Source organism: Alligator sinensis, unplaced genomic scaffold (genome assembly GCF_000455745.1).
Source record: "Alligator sinensis unplaced genomic scaffold, ASM45574v1 scaffold433_1, whole genome shotgun sequence".
Lineage (NCBI taxonomy): Eukaryota > Metazoa > Chordata > Crocodylia > Alligatoridae > Alligator > Alligator sinensis.
In genome coordinates, this window is record NW_005842502.1 from 806938 (window position 1) to 823966 (window position 17029).

Below are 17029 nucleotides of genomic sequence, written 5' to 3' on the forward strand. Positions count from 1 at the left end.
GGGGGGGACTCCAAAAAGGTTCTCCTCCAATGTGTATTTGCACATGGCTGCTTGACTGGGGAGGTTCCCAAGTTGCAATCTGAAAGTGAAAGACTTCCAAGTCCCACCCCCTACACTATCCTACCATCTATGTTATTTTTCTTATTATCTTGTCCAATTACAGCTGTCAGTCAAGCTCTTAAACAGAAAGTAAACTAGATAGAAGAGAGAAAGCTATCCCTCCCAGAAGAACTATAACATATCTTGATATCAGCTGCATCCAATTCACATGTTGACAGCTAAAACATTTTGTAACTGGAAAGGTTATGTGCAGTGGTGATTAGCACCAGACAGGGGGAAAAGTCTGCAGGGAAAGGTCACCAGAAAGCAGTTCCTGACAGGAACTTAGCCAAGTGGTGCCTTTACTTGCCTGTCACAGGATGGGTATCACTTGCTTCCAGGAGCTGCAAAATTAAGCTGGCTGGAGTAAAGGATTCCTTCTGTGGATGTCTTTCTACCACAGAGTCTGACACCCAGGCATCTTTTCTGACAAGAACAGCCTATGAATTTTTTATATTTCTTTCCCTAATTGATTTGTTTTTCCCAGAATGAGGTAAGAAATTTAATTATTGTATAGTATAATGACCTACTGGGGAAAGAAACCTTCTCCTCATAGCTAATGGCTACAATTACAAATGCCATCTTTTGGGTATCATAAAGTGGCTGTGCAGCCACCGTAATTTTCTAATTCTTTTGTTCCATGCCCTTGAAGGGAAATTCTCTATTATATGTTCAAGATCTGAATCAGGTCACTTAAAGTAGTTCAGGACAAATCTTTAGAAACTCAATGCTGTATTAAATTTCTCTCTTCTCCTAGGAATAGAGCAGAACAAGAGAGAGGCTTCCAAGCTGCAGTCTGTGTGTGCGACTAAGAAGCTGGGGTTGTACATGTCAGAGTGCAAGCTGCTGTAAAACAAAGTGAGACTGTTATGTTAAGAAGCACGCAGTAGAGTTAGCACAAGACAAAACATCAAAGGGGAGAATAAAAGGATTTATGTTCTGATCTGTAAGCTAGGATCAACTGCTGAGTTTTAAGGTCTGAATTTTAATCCAGACCCAAGTATTTTAGAGGTCATCAGTCTTACTTAAATCTTTATTGTATAAAAGACTGCCAAAAAGTCTTTTGATGCACAGAGAGTATTATTATTTGACAAGTTTCTCTAAAGACTAATTAATTTACAGTATATTTTACTTGACCAATGCACTGCAAAGGGGTGGGGATGAGAGAGACGAGTTGAAATCCATCACTCAGATTCTCACTCATTAGAAAGTTTTAATTTGGGAGAGACTCAACCTTCCAAAGCTCTTTCAATCTAATTCAAACAAAGCTCTTCTTAACAGGAAGGAATTTTCATTTAAATGTTTCCATCACTACTGGCAAATGGAGGACTGTCAGTTTGGGTTATCTTGCAATTAACTGCCTGAAATGCCCAAGGATCCATAGAGCACATGGAAGAACATTTCTGGCCTACAGTAACAGAGTGTGAACAAACTACAGAACAAACCATGCCAGTCTAAGGAGGGCTTGGACTAGAGCTCAGAGGTTACAAGGCATCTGCATTTTTTTAAAAGAAGCTCTTGGTTCATGGTTAGCAACTGCAAGATGCCAAAGTACATTTTTGGATTACTCTCTTTCCTCATATTTTGTGATAAAACATTTTTAACAGTTAAATAACATCCATGAATACATTGAGCATGAATGAAGCTGCAATCTGAGAACTCACCAAGACAAAAAGGTGACAGAAAAAAAAAAATCAGTGTTTCATAGATCCTAATTCCTTACTTATAGATTTCCCCAAAGACTTAAAATAACTACCCAGAAGAGTTTTATTCTAGCAAAACTTTTATTCCATCTGATAAAGGCTATTTTACTTTGCTAAAAAGGTAATTTCTTATATGATAGAGACATTTAGTAACCGTGTTTGATAAGAGGGCTCTCAAGTTCATGAGGGTTTAACACAGAGTTGGCAGTCACTTAATGAAGATCCCATTACTGTAGCGAGAAGGTATGAGACTCAGCTGTAATACAATAAATATGATCATAAGAAACAGAGTCACACTGAACTGTGCAGCCCGAGAGACTCCACATTGCTGAAGAGCAAAAGGTTACATTAGAGATTTGTATTGCCTAGTCAAACTCACTCTTGGTTTGATCTTTCAACAAAGCCTACAAAATCTAGCAGATCTGTCCAAAGCTGAAGCTTCTATTTTCTTTAATGTTCATGAGAATGATGTATGTGCAGGTGAGGAGGACACTGTCCAAGGAAGTATTTCTTTTACAGCAGGCCAAGCTACTTTCTGAAGTGTGAAAAGCCATTTCCAGGAAATGCCTAGGGACAGCACCATCTGCTGCCAGACTGGGCAGCCCGTTTAGGTGAAAGAACAATAAATAAAGACCCCAGCTGGCTCTTTGCATTATTTCAAGTCATCAGCAATAGTTTCCTATGGGCCCCTTATAAGCTTCATTCACAGGATATCAAATCAGCACCTTAAGGCGCTGACACAAGTGTGCACTTGCAAAGTGTTTTCTTGCTGTGTATTATGCATTTGATTTAGCAAGGGGCTCCCCACCCTCCTCCTGCTACTCACCCAAGTTACCAGTGCAGAGACAGTTGTGCGTTCGAGGCTGGGGTTTGGTCTGGTGACTATCCAGGATCTGCTGTACAAGCTGCTCCACAGAGAATCCTGAACTGCTGTTGCCATTGCTGCATGTCCACTTAATGCCATGAACTGTGGAGAGAACAGCAGAAACCTCCCATCAGCGACTAGGCAGAACACCCCAGCAAACCAGCATGGGATCTCCTTAGAGAGGGTAGGGAGCCATTCCTCTGCTTCCCAATGTTGTGAGATCTACAGGACAATAATTAAAGACAATATTCAGTAGTAACACTTTGCTGTTGTCTAGCCCCTTTTATCCACAGATTGCCCAGTACTTTATAAGCCACTCATGGATGGGGTCTTGCAGCCAACTTGTGCATTAGGTATCATCACCCCCACTACGCAAGCTGAGGCTCATCTCAGTGACTTACCCTAGGCCACATACCATGCTAGGGTATATCTGTGCAGTGTAGTGCAGTGCTCCGCAGACACCCAAGCTGGCTTAGGTACCAGGAGCAGCATAGCTGAAGTCGCTTGCTGTTCTGTCAAGGTCAGTAACCGGGAAGTAGAATGGGCATAATTGTCTGGGTAGAGTGTTGCACTGACACGGATGGGCTGCTTCCGATACCGCAATACATCTGCACGGCACCATGGCACTGCCATCCATTATACAGAGGTACCCTTAGGTTAGGCCTACAATGATACTTAGGATGGTCCCTACCCAGCAACTTTCTACAATGTAATCCTCTAAGCTCAAACTTCAGTGGCTGTCTAGCCCAAGCTTCCGGTGGGTGCTGAACTCAGCTGAGCACTGAAGGCTGTAAACATGGAAGATCTACTAGCAGCAAACCTGAAATATCCTGTTTCTGACTTTGGCCCTTCTGTACCCCACTTCCCACCTCTATTGTCACAAGTTACAGCTAAGTACAGAAGGCCACAAGTAGTCTGCAGATAGGCTCCACTTGAAGAACCAGAAGCACATGAGCCTTGGTGCAGATTATGACATAGAGAGGAGTGGTTCATAGAGCCCAGGATGCTCAAGGGAAACCCATAGGGTAGGGGTAGGCATTAGTGCCAGAGCATGGCATGCAAAGGCATTTTGCTAGGCATGTCCACACCATGGCATACAGCGGGGAAGGGGCCATGGCTTCACTGCCACAACAAGGATCGGGCCCCTTGCAGCTCCCCCACCATCCGCCCCTGGCACACCAACATCTTACAAGTCAAGGTTGCCGGGGGCACTCTGCCCAACAACGTTGCTGGCCCCTGCCTTAGGGTCAGTTCTAAATAGACTCTAAATGGCAGAGCCAGGGATAGATGTGAGGGAACCTACCTCAAAGCCCCTTTTTCTAAAGCCTCACTACCTTTTAAGTCTCTGTAGGATTCTCTAGCATCCCAGAATTTCTAATGCAGGATATACCTACTTCTTGGTTTAACTAGACACAGACAGAACGAGAGACCAAAGGGATGCCCAGAAATACAATCACAGAACTAGTAGAGCTGCATGCTTAGTAAGATTTTTATCTAAGCAGCTAAATATGCACTGCAAGTATATTACGCAACAGCTACAACTATGGTGTTACAAGAACTAATCCAAGGAGAAAATAGGGATGTAAATATAATTAAAAAAATTATCTGTTAACCTCCTATAATTATATCAGTTAAATGGGTCATTGATAACACATACCTAGTCTCAGCTGGGGCGTGCAGAGCCCACATGAAGCCGTGGGAAGCAGCAGCAGCAACTGAAGGGCTTTCCCACCTTGCTTCAGCTGCCAGCACACTGGGAGGGATGGAGCAGGCTAGCTATGCGTACTAGTCTTCCCTCACTCCCACTTGCCCTGCTGCCTTCCTGTTGCTAAGGCACTGCACTGCTTCCCTTCCCCACCAGACTCCACCCTATGCTAAATGTTAACTGATAATGCATTCCTGGTATAAATATACTAATCATTTAAACGTTTAACCTTTCACATTCCTAGAGGAGATGTTACAAATTTCACCCATCTTCCTGCAAACCCTTTTCTGCAAACCCCCATGTAACAGAGAACCCTAACCCAGTAACAGGGAAGAGAGGACCAGGGGGGAAAAAATCAGCAAGGAGGAGGAGAGCAACTATCTGCAGTAAGGAAGAGTCTCACCAAAGCAGCCAGAGTAGAGAAGTGCTTGGCTGCCTGTTCCAAGATACAGCTGAAGAGGAAGGGGCAAGCTTCCTAGTGCAAGTAAGGGCAGAGACTGCCTGAGGAGAAATGGCCAACCCTGAGTTATAGACTCACCTCCTTGCAGAGCCTAACCTGCAAGCACCTAGCTACAGAACACAGCCTCTAAATGGAGGGGAATTAGCAGTGTATAAATAAGCCCAGTCAGCTGACCAGTGGGGAAAGGCTGACTGGTATATACACTCTTCTACAGGTCAGAGAAGGACAGAGCTCTCTAGGGATACAAGGGAGGAGTATCCATATGTGTATGCCAAGAAGAGTTGTTCTCTTAGAGGTACCTCTGTGGGTGGAGTGGATGAGTGAGTACATGGGAAGCACTGAGGACTTTTTATTTTAACTCAGGAGGGGTCCTGGGCAGTAAGTACCCCCAGAGGACTGTTTATGTTAACCCTGGAAGGGGTCCTGGAGAGAAAGCACAACTCAGAGGACCAAGAACTGTTTATGTTAACCAGATAGGGGTCTAGTTTTCTTTTTTCCTTCTTGTTGTCCATTTGTTAGTAACACCTAGTGGACCATGGCAACTGTGAGGGAAAGTACAAAGACCATAGAACAGAGTGCTTAGCATCCTATGATTTTTTTTTTCCCTTTGCTTTTTCTCCTGTTTAGTCTTCTTCTTTTTTGCTGGTATTTCTGGGAGAGAGGTAAGTGGAAACTGAGCTGAGGCCCAGGACAGGCCAAAGCCCAGGCATGCTAGGTACCCAGACCAAAGCAAGAGGGACTAAACCCCTCAAAAGCCCTGACCAAAAACAGAGTGGGTGGAGTAAGGCACCTGCAGCTGAACCCTGGTTCCCCAAAAGGCAGCCTTCTAAAACAGCACATTAGGTATGGCAGGTGGCAGAGAAGAACCAAATTAGGGAACTGAGGCAGGTGGACAGGTGCAGGGTGGCCACCAGGAGTTGTCATGGCCACCCCTGGAAGTGCATCCTAGTATACCACAATAATTGTGCACATGGCTTCTCCTCAACTCCACAAACAGTAGGGCTGTGTGAAGCTTCAGTCTCTGATTCGATTTAGAGGAGATTTGGCTGAATCTCTGAATCCGAATCGAATTGGAGGACCCTTTATTCTCTCCAAATCAATTCAGAACCCTTCAAATCAATTTGGAGACATTCAGCAATTCAGGACGTGGATACATCTTTAAATGTTTTTTCTACATATCTCTAGGTAGCAGGGGCTCTGAACCTTGTGCTGCTGGGGCAGATGCAGTGTCCTACAGGAGCATGGGGGGCTCCCCAGCTTGCTTGGCAGCAGACCTGGAAATGGACCAGAAGCACTTCCAGTCCGCTTCCTGGTCCACTGGGGAGCGTGCTGGGGGGCCTCCCTGCACCTCCCTGGCTCAGTGACTGGTGCCTCCTGGGTCTGGGGGGCCACCCGGGGCCCCCCTGCAGCCTATCGCTGAGCCGGGGGGACACGGGATGGGGGGCCCTAGAGCACTCCCCAGCAGACCCAGAAGTGGACCGGAAGTTCCTATGGTCCACTTCCAGGTTCACTGCCAAGGACGCTGGCAAGCCCCCCGTGCTTCTGTGGGATGCTCCATCCACCCCAGCACCACAGCAATCACGAGCCACGCCTGTTACCTCAAGGCACATAGAAAAAAGCTTTTAAAGCTGTGCCCGTGTCCAAATTACTGATTCACTGAATCAGCATCGAATCTTCAGATTCGGATTCGGCCGAATTGAATCGGGGACAGTGATCCAAATCAACGGATCAAATCACTGTCCCTGATTTGGGCTGAATCCAAATTGAATAGGACCTGTTTCACACAGCCCTAATGAACAGTCAGTATGTGAATGCAAAGAGGAGGAAAAAGTTATTACAGCAGGAAATGGATTTCAGTTTCCTGTTAGCAGGGGTTCATTAAACAAAGTAAGCAATAAAAAATAAGGGCACAAATTGTCCTGATGGTGTATTTTAACATTCGTTAAAACCTAGCAGGCAACAAGAAGAGGAGATGGTAGCATTTGTGTTTGGTTAATGTAACTGAGCAGATTTCAGGAACAACATTCTGGTACCCATTGCTCCAGATTATGAAAATGGAATTAATTAGCATCTTAATAAAACAATCAACAAAAAATGTCCTGATTTTTTTATTTTTTTAAATCTATATCTACACTAACTCACTCTCCTTTGATTGTACAGGTCAACAGTGTGACTAAAGAAGGTTAGACCCTGACTCCATGCGGCGCCCAGTGACTAGGGAGATGATGATCCAATTGCTTATGGATCCTGTTCCTCATTAGCCAGAGCAAGCAGGGAGCAAACACCAGCACACATTGCTCGCAACAGCTTTATTCAGAAAGGAGACAGCTTTGGACTAGCTCCCTCACAAACACACAGCCTATGAACACGGGGAGCTGCAGTGAACATTAGTTCTTTTCACATTTTATACACCTTGGTGCATGCTCATTAACATTTATTCCACCCTCGCTCCTTCCATCTCAAGCTCCACCTCTGTTTACTGTTTGTTTCATTAGCATGGGATTGCCTATGCATTTCATTCATTTACATGCCTCTCTGCTAAGAGCATGTGTGTAAGACTTTGACCCTGGCTTCCTCCTGTCACTTGCTGGTTCTTTCTGGTTTCTTGCTGACTCCTCCTTCATCTCCAAGGTCTTGCTTCTGCTTTATCTCCTGACGATAGCTGGTGGACTGCATTTTGTTCTTCTTCCACAGTGAACTATATATTTTTACAATACTACTCCATTGTTAAGAAACTGCTTACCTAAGCATTTGCAATGTTACTTTTAATATATCATCCTGCCTTGTGACCAGCAGCTCTGCTGAGACACAGAAAAAAGCCTTTATTCGGCTGCAAATCCAGTGCTCCCCAAGATCCAAATACAGTCACCCTAACAAAGCGTTCACCCACATTTCACCAACAGTTATACCTACATTACAATCCCCTTGTTTCCCCTTTCCCCATCCATTTCCCCATACCCACTCCATCTCATACCTCAGCCCAAAACCAGACCCTCCACTTTCCCTTTCCAGTCTTCATTCACAGCACTGCAAATCTTCTGCTGTCATTTCCTGTGCTTGTTTCATGAAACATTATGTGTCATCTTTTCCTCTTCCAGGTCTCTTCTGCATCTCTTTCCCCTTTGTCTTCCTTCATTATCTGGAAGTATAGTTGCGGTTCACTCACCTCCAATCTTAGGCAGTCCTCTACTGGGAGGCTTGTAGGCTTGTACAGCAGAAAGTTCCTGGTTTTCCACAGAGCATTTTTGAAACAAGAAACAAATCAGTCAAAGTGGACTGTCAGGGTCCCTTGCTTTTTTGTCAGGTAGCCACACAGCATAGCTTACCTGGTCAGGTTTATCACCCATCATCAAGTGGAGGAGCCTGCTCACTTTTCCTTAGACTTCTCTGGCATATGCACAGTTCCAGGGCAAGTAATCAATCATCTCTACCCCCAGGTAGGTCTGTCTAGAGAATGCTAGGGGGTGATAAACCCCTCTCTGTGCTGCACTTCCCACACAGGGAGTACTCAGTGGGCTATCTGCTAATTGAGGTTCCTGTGTTCTTTCTGTAGGTCCTTGTGAAAGACCCTTCCCACATTGCCTTGGATCTGTCACTGGGGAACATGTTCACCAGCCATAGTCTGTCTCTTGCCCTCACCACTGCTTGCAGCTTGGGTCTCTGGGGTCTCATCTTTCACCTCATAGCTGCTGTGGAACCACTTTAGGACTGGTTGAACCATGGTGGTTCCCAGGCCCACAGGTGTATTCTGGGTGCTGTCTTACCCTCCAGCCTTGTAGTAGGCCTTCTGCAAAATACCAGACAAAACATGTCGCCTTCAACCCACTCCCAACTGCCAGCTTACGGACCTGGCTGATACTTAGCCCAGAGGAACAACAGCAAGTGCAGCCAACAAGACTAAACAATAGGGGTGTGCGAAACAGGCCGTATTAGATTCAGATTCGGCCCAAATCAGAGGATGGTTATTCAATTCGTTGATTTGGATCACTGTCGCGATTTGATTCGGCCAAATCTGAATCTGAAGATGGGACTCCCCCACGCACTCCACGGCAGACCCAGAAGTGGATCAGAAGTGCTTCTGGTCCACTTCCGGGTCCACTGCCGAGCATGCAGGGGACCCGCCCCACGCCCCCCTGGCTCAGTGATTGGCCATGGGGGGATCCCAGGTAACCCCCCAAACCCAGGAGGCACCAGTTGCTGAGCCAGGGGAGGGTCCCCCACGCACTCCACGGCAGACCCAGAAGTGGATCAGAAGTGCTTCTGGTCCACTTCCGGGTCTGCCGCTGAGTGTGCTGGGGATCCCCCCACGTTCCTGTGAGGCACTCCATCCGCCCCACCATCTCAGCGTTCACGAGCTGCCCGGTACCTTGAGGTATGTAGAAAAAGCATTTAAAGCTGTGTCTATGTCCAAATCATCAAATCTCTCCAAATTGATTTGGAAGGTTCCAATTGGATTCGGAGAGATTAAAGGGTCTCCTGATTTGATTCAGATTCAGAGATTTGACTGCCGAATTGAGCCGAATCTCTGCCAAGTTGAATCAGCAACCGAAGCTTCGCACAGCCTTACTAACCAAGATATGTAATCCCTAGAAGGAGGTGTAAAACCTCCCTCTAGGGACTACGTATCTTTGGGATTGCCCTTCTCACCAGTCTTGTTGGCTGCATTTTCTGATCCTGAACACCTGAAGGAGACAATGGGGCTTCAGACTCCCAAGGAGAGGTGGCATTCAAGAAAACAGTTCCCTTGCTACCTTTGCTCTTGCTAATCAAGAAAAGCTCCACCTCCACTGTCTGCCTATGTATTGTGACTCTTCTAATGCTTATACACCTCCTTATGTTGTGAAGGTTATAAAATAAAAAGCCAGTGAAGGGTGACAGATTGCAAGAAGAGAATTTCTAGATGCTTAATGCAAATTACCTACTGTCTTGGCACATTCAATATGCAGATTGTCTCCCTCCCCCGCTTTAAAGAAAAAACTCCTATGAGTTGGTAAGCTGTTAGTACTGAATATCAAATACTATCAAGATGGCTTTTAACATGTCACGCTCGGCTTCCCGACACATAATGAATCAGTGGGAAAGGAAATATCTATGGGGAAAAAAATACCTTATGAAAGAAAGGTTAATAAAACACACACACACCCCTCCTCTTTCTTAAATGCTGAAAAAGTAAAACCACTATAAAAGCATATTTGGTTAAATTTAAGGTCATAATGTGGAAATTTAAAAAAAATTAAATTAAATGGAAATACTGCAAAGTATTTTAATTTTAATTTCTGTTTCAATTCCTTCTTCATTTATTTATAATCAAATCTTGCAAACAGCCCCACTGAATTTTTCTTTGCCTCCAAAATGAGGTAATCCCAGGCACAACCCTTCCATACAGCAGAGTAGAAGCCAGCAGAGCTGAAGTGGCTAAAGCCACAAAAGGGACAATTAATGCTCTTGCACTGGGTTTTAGGAGAGGGAGAACTGGGAATGACAGAAGGCTCACCACCAAGAATCCCAAATGTTGGCAAAAGCACCCCCAGCCATTCCTGGCAGAATGGAGGAGTAGTTCATCCAAGTCTTGCTTTTTCCTCTCACGGGGAAGAGAGTCAAAATGACTTTCTAGTATTGGCTCACCAGCTGCCCATTCATTTGCACATCAGGACTTTCTGGCTGTATAGACACATTGACTGCATAGACTCAATTAATCAAGTCTGCTCAGCATTCTAATTAGAACACTCCAGCGTCACCTCACCATCACATGTATTAAACCCTCACACATTTTTAAATGGTTGCAGAGTCGCTTTATCTTAACCTCATCAAATAAGCTGTAGATAAGGTGTCCTGCAGCCTTTTTAAAATGTGCGGGGGCTTAATACATGTGACGGTGAGTGTTTTAATTAGAGAGGTTGTACTGGAACCACTCTGACCAGTCATGTAGCTTTACCTAACGCAAGAGGTTTATGGGCCAAGCAGGGGAGAGGCACTGCTAGATCTGGTTCTGGCCAAAGGGGATGATCTGGTGAGTGATTTGAGGATCAAGGGGAAGCTTAGTGACAGCGACCATGAACTGATCACTTTCTCTGTCCAACGCAGGGTAGGCAAATCTTTCAGTAAAACAGAAACCCTCAACTTTGAGAAGGCTGACTTTCACAAACTAAGGAGACTGGTCAGTCAGGCACTAAGAAACCATAGCCCCTTAGAAAGGGGAGTCAATGAGGAATGGTTGCTCCTTAAGAATGCAATCCTTGAAGCACAAAGAAAGTCCATTCCATCCTGCAGGAAATGCAGTCAGTGGGCTGGGAAACCCCCTTGACTCAATAGGGAACTTTTGGACCTCCTGAAACTAAAAATAGAAGCCTACAGCAGATGGAAAACAGGAATCATCACCAAAGAGGACTGCACAACACTAGCCCACACCTGTAGAGAACGGACCAGAAAAGCCAAGGCAGAAACCAAACTCAGGCTAGCCATGGGAATCAAGGACAATAAAAAGTCCCTCTGCAGATACATGGGGAGTCAGAGAAAGACCAAAGGCAACATTGGACCCCTGCTAAATCAAATGGGGCAGCTGACATCTGACGCTCAGGAAAAGACCAGTCTCCTAAATTATTACTTTGCACTGGTCTTCCACCTGCCCAGAGTGATCACCCTGTCAGACAGGACACAAAGTATCCAGGGGGTGGGAGATGGGCCCACAATTGATGTAGATGAAGTGAGGGAACACCTTGAGAGGCTTGACATCCGTAAGTCCGCAGGCCCGGACAGAATGCACCCAAAAGTCCTGAAGGAGCTGGCAGACATCATAGCACACCCTATGGCTAAGATATTTAAGAACTTGTGGTGCTCAGGAGAGGTACTAGAAGACTGGAAAAGATCCAACATGGTCCCAATATCAAGAAAGGAAGTAAAGAAGATCCAGGGAATTACAGGCCAATCAGTCTGATATCCATCCTTGGAAAGATCCTGGAGAAAATCATGAAAGGTTCCATCAGCAACAGGCTAACGAAAGGCAACTTTCTGAGTGCCAGCCAACATGGCTTTGTTGCTGGAAGGTCTTTCCTGATTAACCTCGTCTCCTTCTATGACCAGGTGATGCATTGCTTGGACAAGGAAGATGAGGTTGATGTCATATATCTGGATTTCAAGAAAGCCTTTGACTTGGTCTCCCATGATGTCCTCATGGTTAAGCTGGGGAACTGTGGCCTCGACCATCTCATGGTCCGATGGCTGGGGAACTGGCTCCAGGGTCTGACCCAAAGAGTATTAGTTGATGGAAGCAAATCAACATGGACCAAGGCGACCAGTGGTGTCCTTCATGATTCAGGCCAATACTCTTCAACATCTTCATTAATGATCTGGATTTGGGCATCAGATACGGACTGGCAAAGTTTGCAGATGACACTAAACTATGGGGGAAGGAGGTCACACTGGAGGACAGGCTAGGGATACAGGCCGACCTGGACAGGCTCACAAGGTGGGTGGACCAAAACCTGATGGCAGTCAATGTAGAGAAGTGCAGGGTGCTCCACTTCGGGAGGAAAAACCAACATCATACTTATAGGCTCAGCAGTGCTACGCTCACTAGCACCATGACCGAAAGAGACTTGGGTGTCTTGATTGACCACAAAATGAATACAAGCCAATAATGTGATGCCATAGGCAGCAAAGCAAACCAAACTCTGGCATGCATCAAACAAAACCAGGGACATCATCCTCCCACTTTACTCAGCCTTAGTGAGGCCACAGCTGGAGTACTGCATCCAGTTTTGGGACCCCCACTTCAGGAGGAACATGGATAAGATTGAGAAAGTCCAAAGGAGAGCCACTCATGTGATCAAAGGCCAAGAGAGCAAGCCTTATGAGGAGAGGCTGAGGCACATGGGACTCTTCATCCTGGAGAAGAGAAGGCTCAGGGGGGACTTGGTGGTAGTCTATAAGTATATAAGTGGGGTGCACCAGGATCTGGGAGAACAGTTGTTCACCAGGGCTCCCCAAGGGATAACAAGGTATAATGGCCACAAACTTCTGTAAGGCTGATTTAGACTGGACATAAGGAAAAACTTCTTTACAGTCTGAGTGTCCAGGGTCTGGAACAGACTCCCCCCAAAGGTGTGTAAGCACCTACTCTGGACTCTTTCAAAAGGTGTTTGGATACTTATCTTGCTGGGATCATTTGACCCTAGCAGACTTCCTGCCTATGGCAGTGGGGCTGGACTCAATGATCTTGCGGGGTCCCTTCCAGCCCTTAATGTCTACGAAATCTATTCAATCTATGAATTTTCATTAGATTTATTTTTTATATCCACATACCCAAGTATAATTCAAACTCTATATCCCAGCTCTCTACTCCTGCCCATTGTTGGTTATGAAGGTGAGGTTCCTGAATCTCCTTGCTAGGAATGCAGATGAAGGAGCATCACCCAGCACCATGTGCCATTTCCCAGTTTTTCTCTGTCTTCATCTCAATTTCCTTTTAGGATTGGTGCAGCTGTTTTCTTATTAGCAACAGTTCTTTTGAATGAGGAATTTTTGTTCCAGTATTAAACACTTCTAGAAATTAGCTGAGCTGCAACTGCAGTGGGATATTCAATAGCAGGTGAGAACTAAATGCAGTGACATTACATTTAGAGAGATGTGCAGAACACTGATGACATTTGGGGTATGTCAAGCAATTTGAAGCACCACATGAGACTTGAGAAGCTTTACTTAATGCTTAGGCAATTTTTACATATAACCACCTGAAGTTCAAGACTACCCACACATGAAAGCACATTGTGGAATCTAATTCCCGTAAATTGTTCTCATAAGCAATCTACAAGATATTCACATGTAATAAAAAAGTAATTCTTGCTACAAATTCTTGTCTCTGCCAATGTTAATCAGGACAGAGCTGTTATCACTGGGCCATTCCCTTTCACAATACTTAGAATTTCTTATCTGATTTACTAAATGGCCCCGTTATTGAGCTCTGGAATTGTGTGTGCTGTAATAAAAGTGTGAAGGTGCCTGACACTGATTGTATTTCAATTTAGTTAGTATCTAAGGCTCAGCTTGCAGGGACAGAAGGAATGCTCTTCGCCTTAGTTCAGTTGACAGGGAGTGAACACAACCTTAACTATTGAACTAGTATTTCACTACTGACCAAACTTTTGGTTTTATTAATAATTTAGCTTTCCTATCTGCTTCCCAGATGCACACAGTTCAAGGGTATCATTCAGGGAACAGCAGACTGGTATTTGGGAGGGATATAAATCTGGCATTATAGCTCACTGGGGACATTGGAAAGGAACATATTTTGCTGTAGAGAAATCAAGTCAGGAGGATTTAGATTTTTAGTCCCAGGTGAATCATAACTGATACTTTATCAGAACAGATACTTTACCTTGCATGTCAGCACCTTTTCACAGTGACAGTAGTCCCAGGGCTATTTATATCTCGAATGGGCTTTGTGCCACCCTACCTATTCTTCTAGCTAAACTTGAAAAGATGTTTTTACAGAAACTTTCTCCCCCACAGCAAGGCCCCAATGCAAGAGGAAGCTGGGGGGCCCTTTAAATGCCCCACTTTGGGCATGCCTACATGTGCAATTAATATGACCGAATAAACTCTGGTACAATATGAGCTGGAGTAAACTAATCCTGATGTCACCACCTACATGTGAATTTAAGTGCAGTAATTTACACCGCCATCGGATAGCACCTGTCTGATGGGACTATCTGACGGCACTGTAAAATAGTCTACACTGGCCCAATTACCACGCACACGTAGATGACGATGCTTTACTGTGCAGTAAATTAGTCTACCGAGCAGTAAACCACACATGTAGACATTCCCTCAAGCACTGAACTAACACCAGCCCCACTGACTAGCCTCATCCTGGCCCCAGTATGGTCACTCTGCCTGAGGCCATCTCCCACTACTTACCATTCTTGTGAGCAATACCTCCTTATAGCCACTGCACACGTATTCCCTATTCTTATTAGCATTTGTCCCCTGATCTGTTCAACAACTCTGAATTGATCATCAGGCTTGATATCTTGGTTGCTTTTGTTTTCATAAACAGTATCATGACCCTGGCACTTACCACTGCTATCAACATTTCCTTTACATGTGCTGGTGACAGCTGGGGTGGCCATGTCACTCCCTCCTGCTCCTGCCTATTAGGGGTGTATGAAGCGGGTCCTATTTGATTCGGATTCGCCATACCTCCCTGGCTCAGCGATTGGCTGTGGGGGGACTCTAGGTGCCCCCCCCCAACCCAGAAGGCACCAGTTGCTGAGCTGGGGACGTGTGGGGGGCCCCCCTGCACACTCCCTGGCAGACCCAGAAGTGGACCAAATGTGCTTCTGGTCCACTTCTGGGTCTGCTGCCGAGCATGCTGGGGAGCCCCCCCACACTCCAGTGGGACACTCCATGAATCCCAGCATCTCAGCATTCATGAGCTGCCTGCTACCTAGAGCTATGTAGAAAAAACATTTAAACCTGTGTCAATGTCTGAATTGCCCAATTTTTCCGAATCTCTCCAAATCAATTCGGAGGATTCCGATTGAATTTGGACAGATTAAAGGGTCCTCTGATTCGATTTGGATTCAGAGACTGGGCCACTGAATTGGGCCAAATCGCCACTGAATCAAATCAGGAACTGAAGTTTCACACATCCCTACTGCCTATGCCTAAACTGCCAGGCCAGCAGCTCCAGCCAGTACCTTCATTGCCAAGCCTCCCCAGCAAGAATACAATCCCTGATCTGGTTTCATACCTTTGCAGCAATGTTCTTTTTGCTCTCAGTGAGCAATTGGAAGAAAAGAGGATTTGTATAAAGTGCAGACTCTTTCTGGATGTTGGTACTGCATAAGCAAACAAGAATGTAGAGTGACTTCCAGATTCCAGACTGAACAAAGAGGGGCAACATGGGGGCCCCACAATCCTAATTAGCCACAGCTTTTAAAGTAGAACACCTTCAAAATCCCTACTAACAGAGCAATTGGGTTCAGCCAGTTGGCTCTTTTCAATAGACATTCCTCCTGCCCTCCAACACAGGCCTGGGGGCCCTGCATGCTAGTCCTTTAGAGATGAATTTGCAATTGCTACTGTGGAACTGACAGCCTCCCAGGTCATTATCTGCATCCTTTCTGACTGTAACATTTCACAGAGCCAGGAACTGTAGCACAGGCTCACAGGCAGCCATGATCCCCACACACACTTCAGATTCCAGTCCCACCCTTGCCTTCCAAACTACAAATTCTGAACTTACTAAAAACATCAAAAATCATTTGCTTTATGCTAAAATGTAGGGTTATTCACTGCAGAGGTGATCAACAGAAAATTCAACTAGAACAGGCACTCTCATGCTGGAGACTCAGGTTCTCTGAGATGGGGTCACTCCACGGAGGCTTTGTGGAGCTGAGTTCAGGACAGAGATATAGCTGTATTAGTCTGAAGTCAAACAGAAGGCAGGGAAGAAGTCAAATAGAAGCCAGAAAAGCTAGGCAACTCAGACTAAGAAAAGTGTGTGTGTGTGTGTGTGTGTGTGTGTGTCTGAGACAAAGTGTGTGTGTGTGTGTGTGTGAGTGAGAGAGAGAGAGAGAGAGAGAGAGAGAAAGTTTCGTGAGCTGAAGCTCACTTCATCAAATGCTGTGAAAGGACACGCAGAAAGCTTTCTGACTGAAAAAACACCAGGCTCTTTCAGCACTAGACTTGTTTGATGGGTTTGTTCATGCCCCTAACATAACCCAAAAGGGAGTAGGTGGCACTCATTAGTCTGCTTGCACACACACCATACCACACAGAGACTTCAATACCGATTTCTTTCCATTCAGTTACTGATGATGTTCTGTATGTGCACAGGCACCCTGCTGACTGGACAGCATGCCATCTGCTTTGACTGCCATACAATGCCCTGTTATTTCTGCCTCCTTCCCTTGATCTCAGTTGCCAAGCCCCTATTCCAACATAAATATATACATACTTTGGCAAAAGCAAGGAAGCTGCCTCATTACTGAACACCTAGATTTTCTGTTTTTTTATCTGCAGCAGCCAGGAAAGGCAAGAAAGAATACCTTGTCTGGGCCCCTGAGCCTCAGACACAGGTGGAAGAGTTTTTGTCTAGCTAGAGAAATCAAGCAGAGAAATGGTAGTCTAGGTGTCTGGAAACAGCCACCCCTTCTTTTGCTCTTGGTGACAGGTTCAATCCCTACAGCAGCAGG

The 17029-nt window shown here is 45.4% G+C and overlaps 1 protein-coding gene across 1 annotated transcript in view; it reads right to left on the reverse strand.

Moving 5' to 3' along the window:
- The window catches only part of CAMTA1 (calmodulin binding transcription activator 1), a 160498-nt gene that overhangs the window by 124776 nt on the left and 18693 nt on the right, over nt 1–17029 (reverse strand). Inside the window, exon 2 of the mRNA XM_025213014.1 lies at nt 2629–2769. Coding sequence (XP_025068799.1) covers nt 2629–2769 — 141 coding nt within the window. The remainder of the gene's footprint in view (nt 1–2628; nt 2770–17029) is intronic.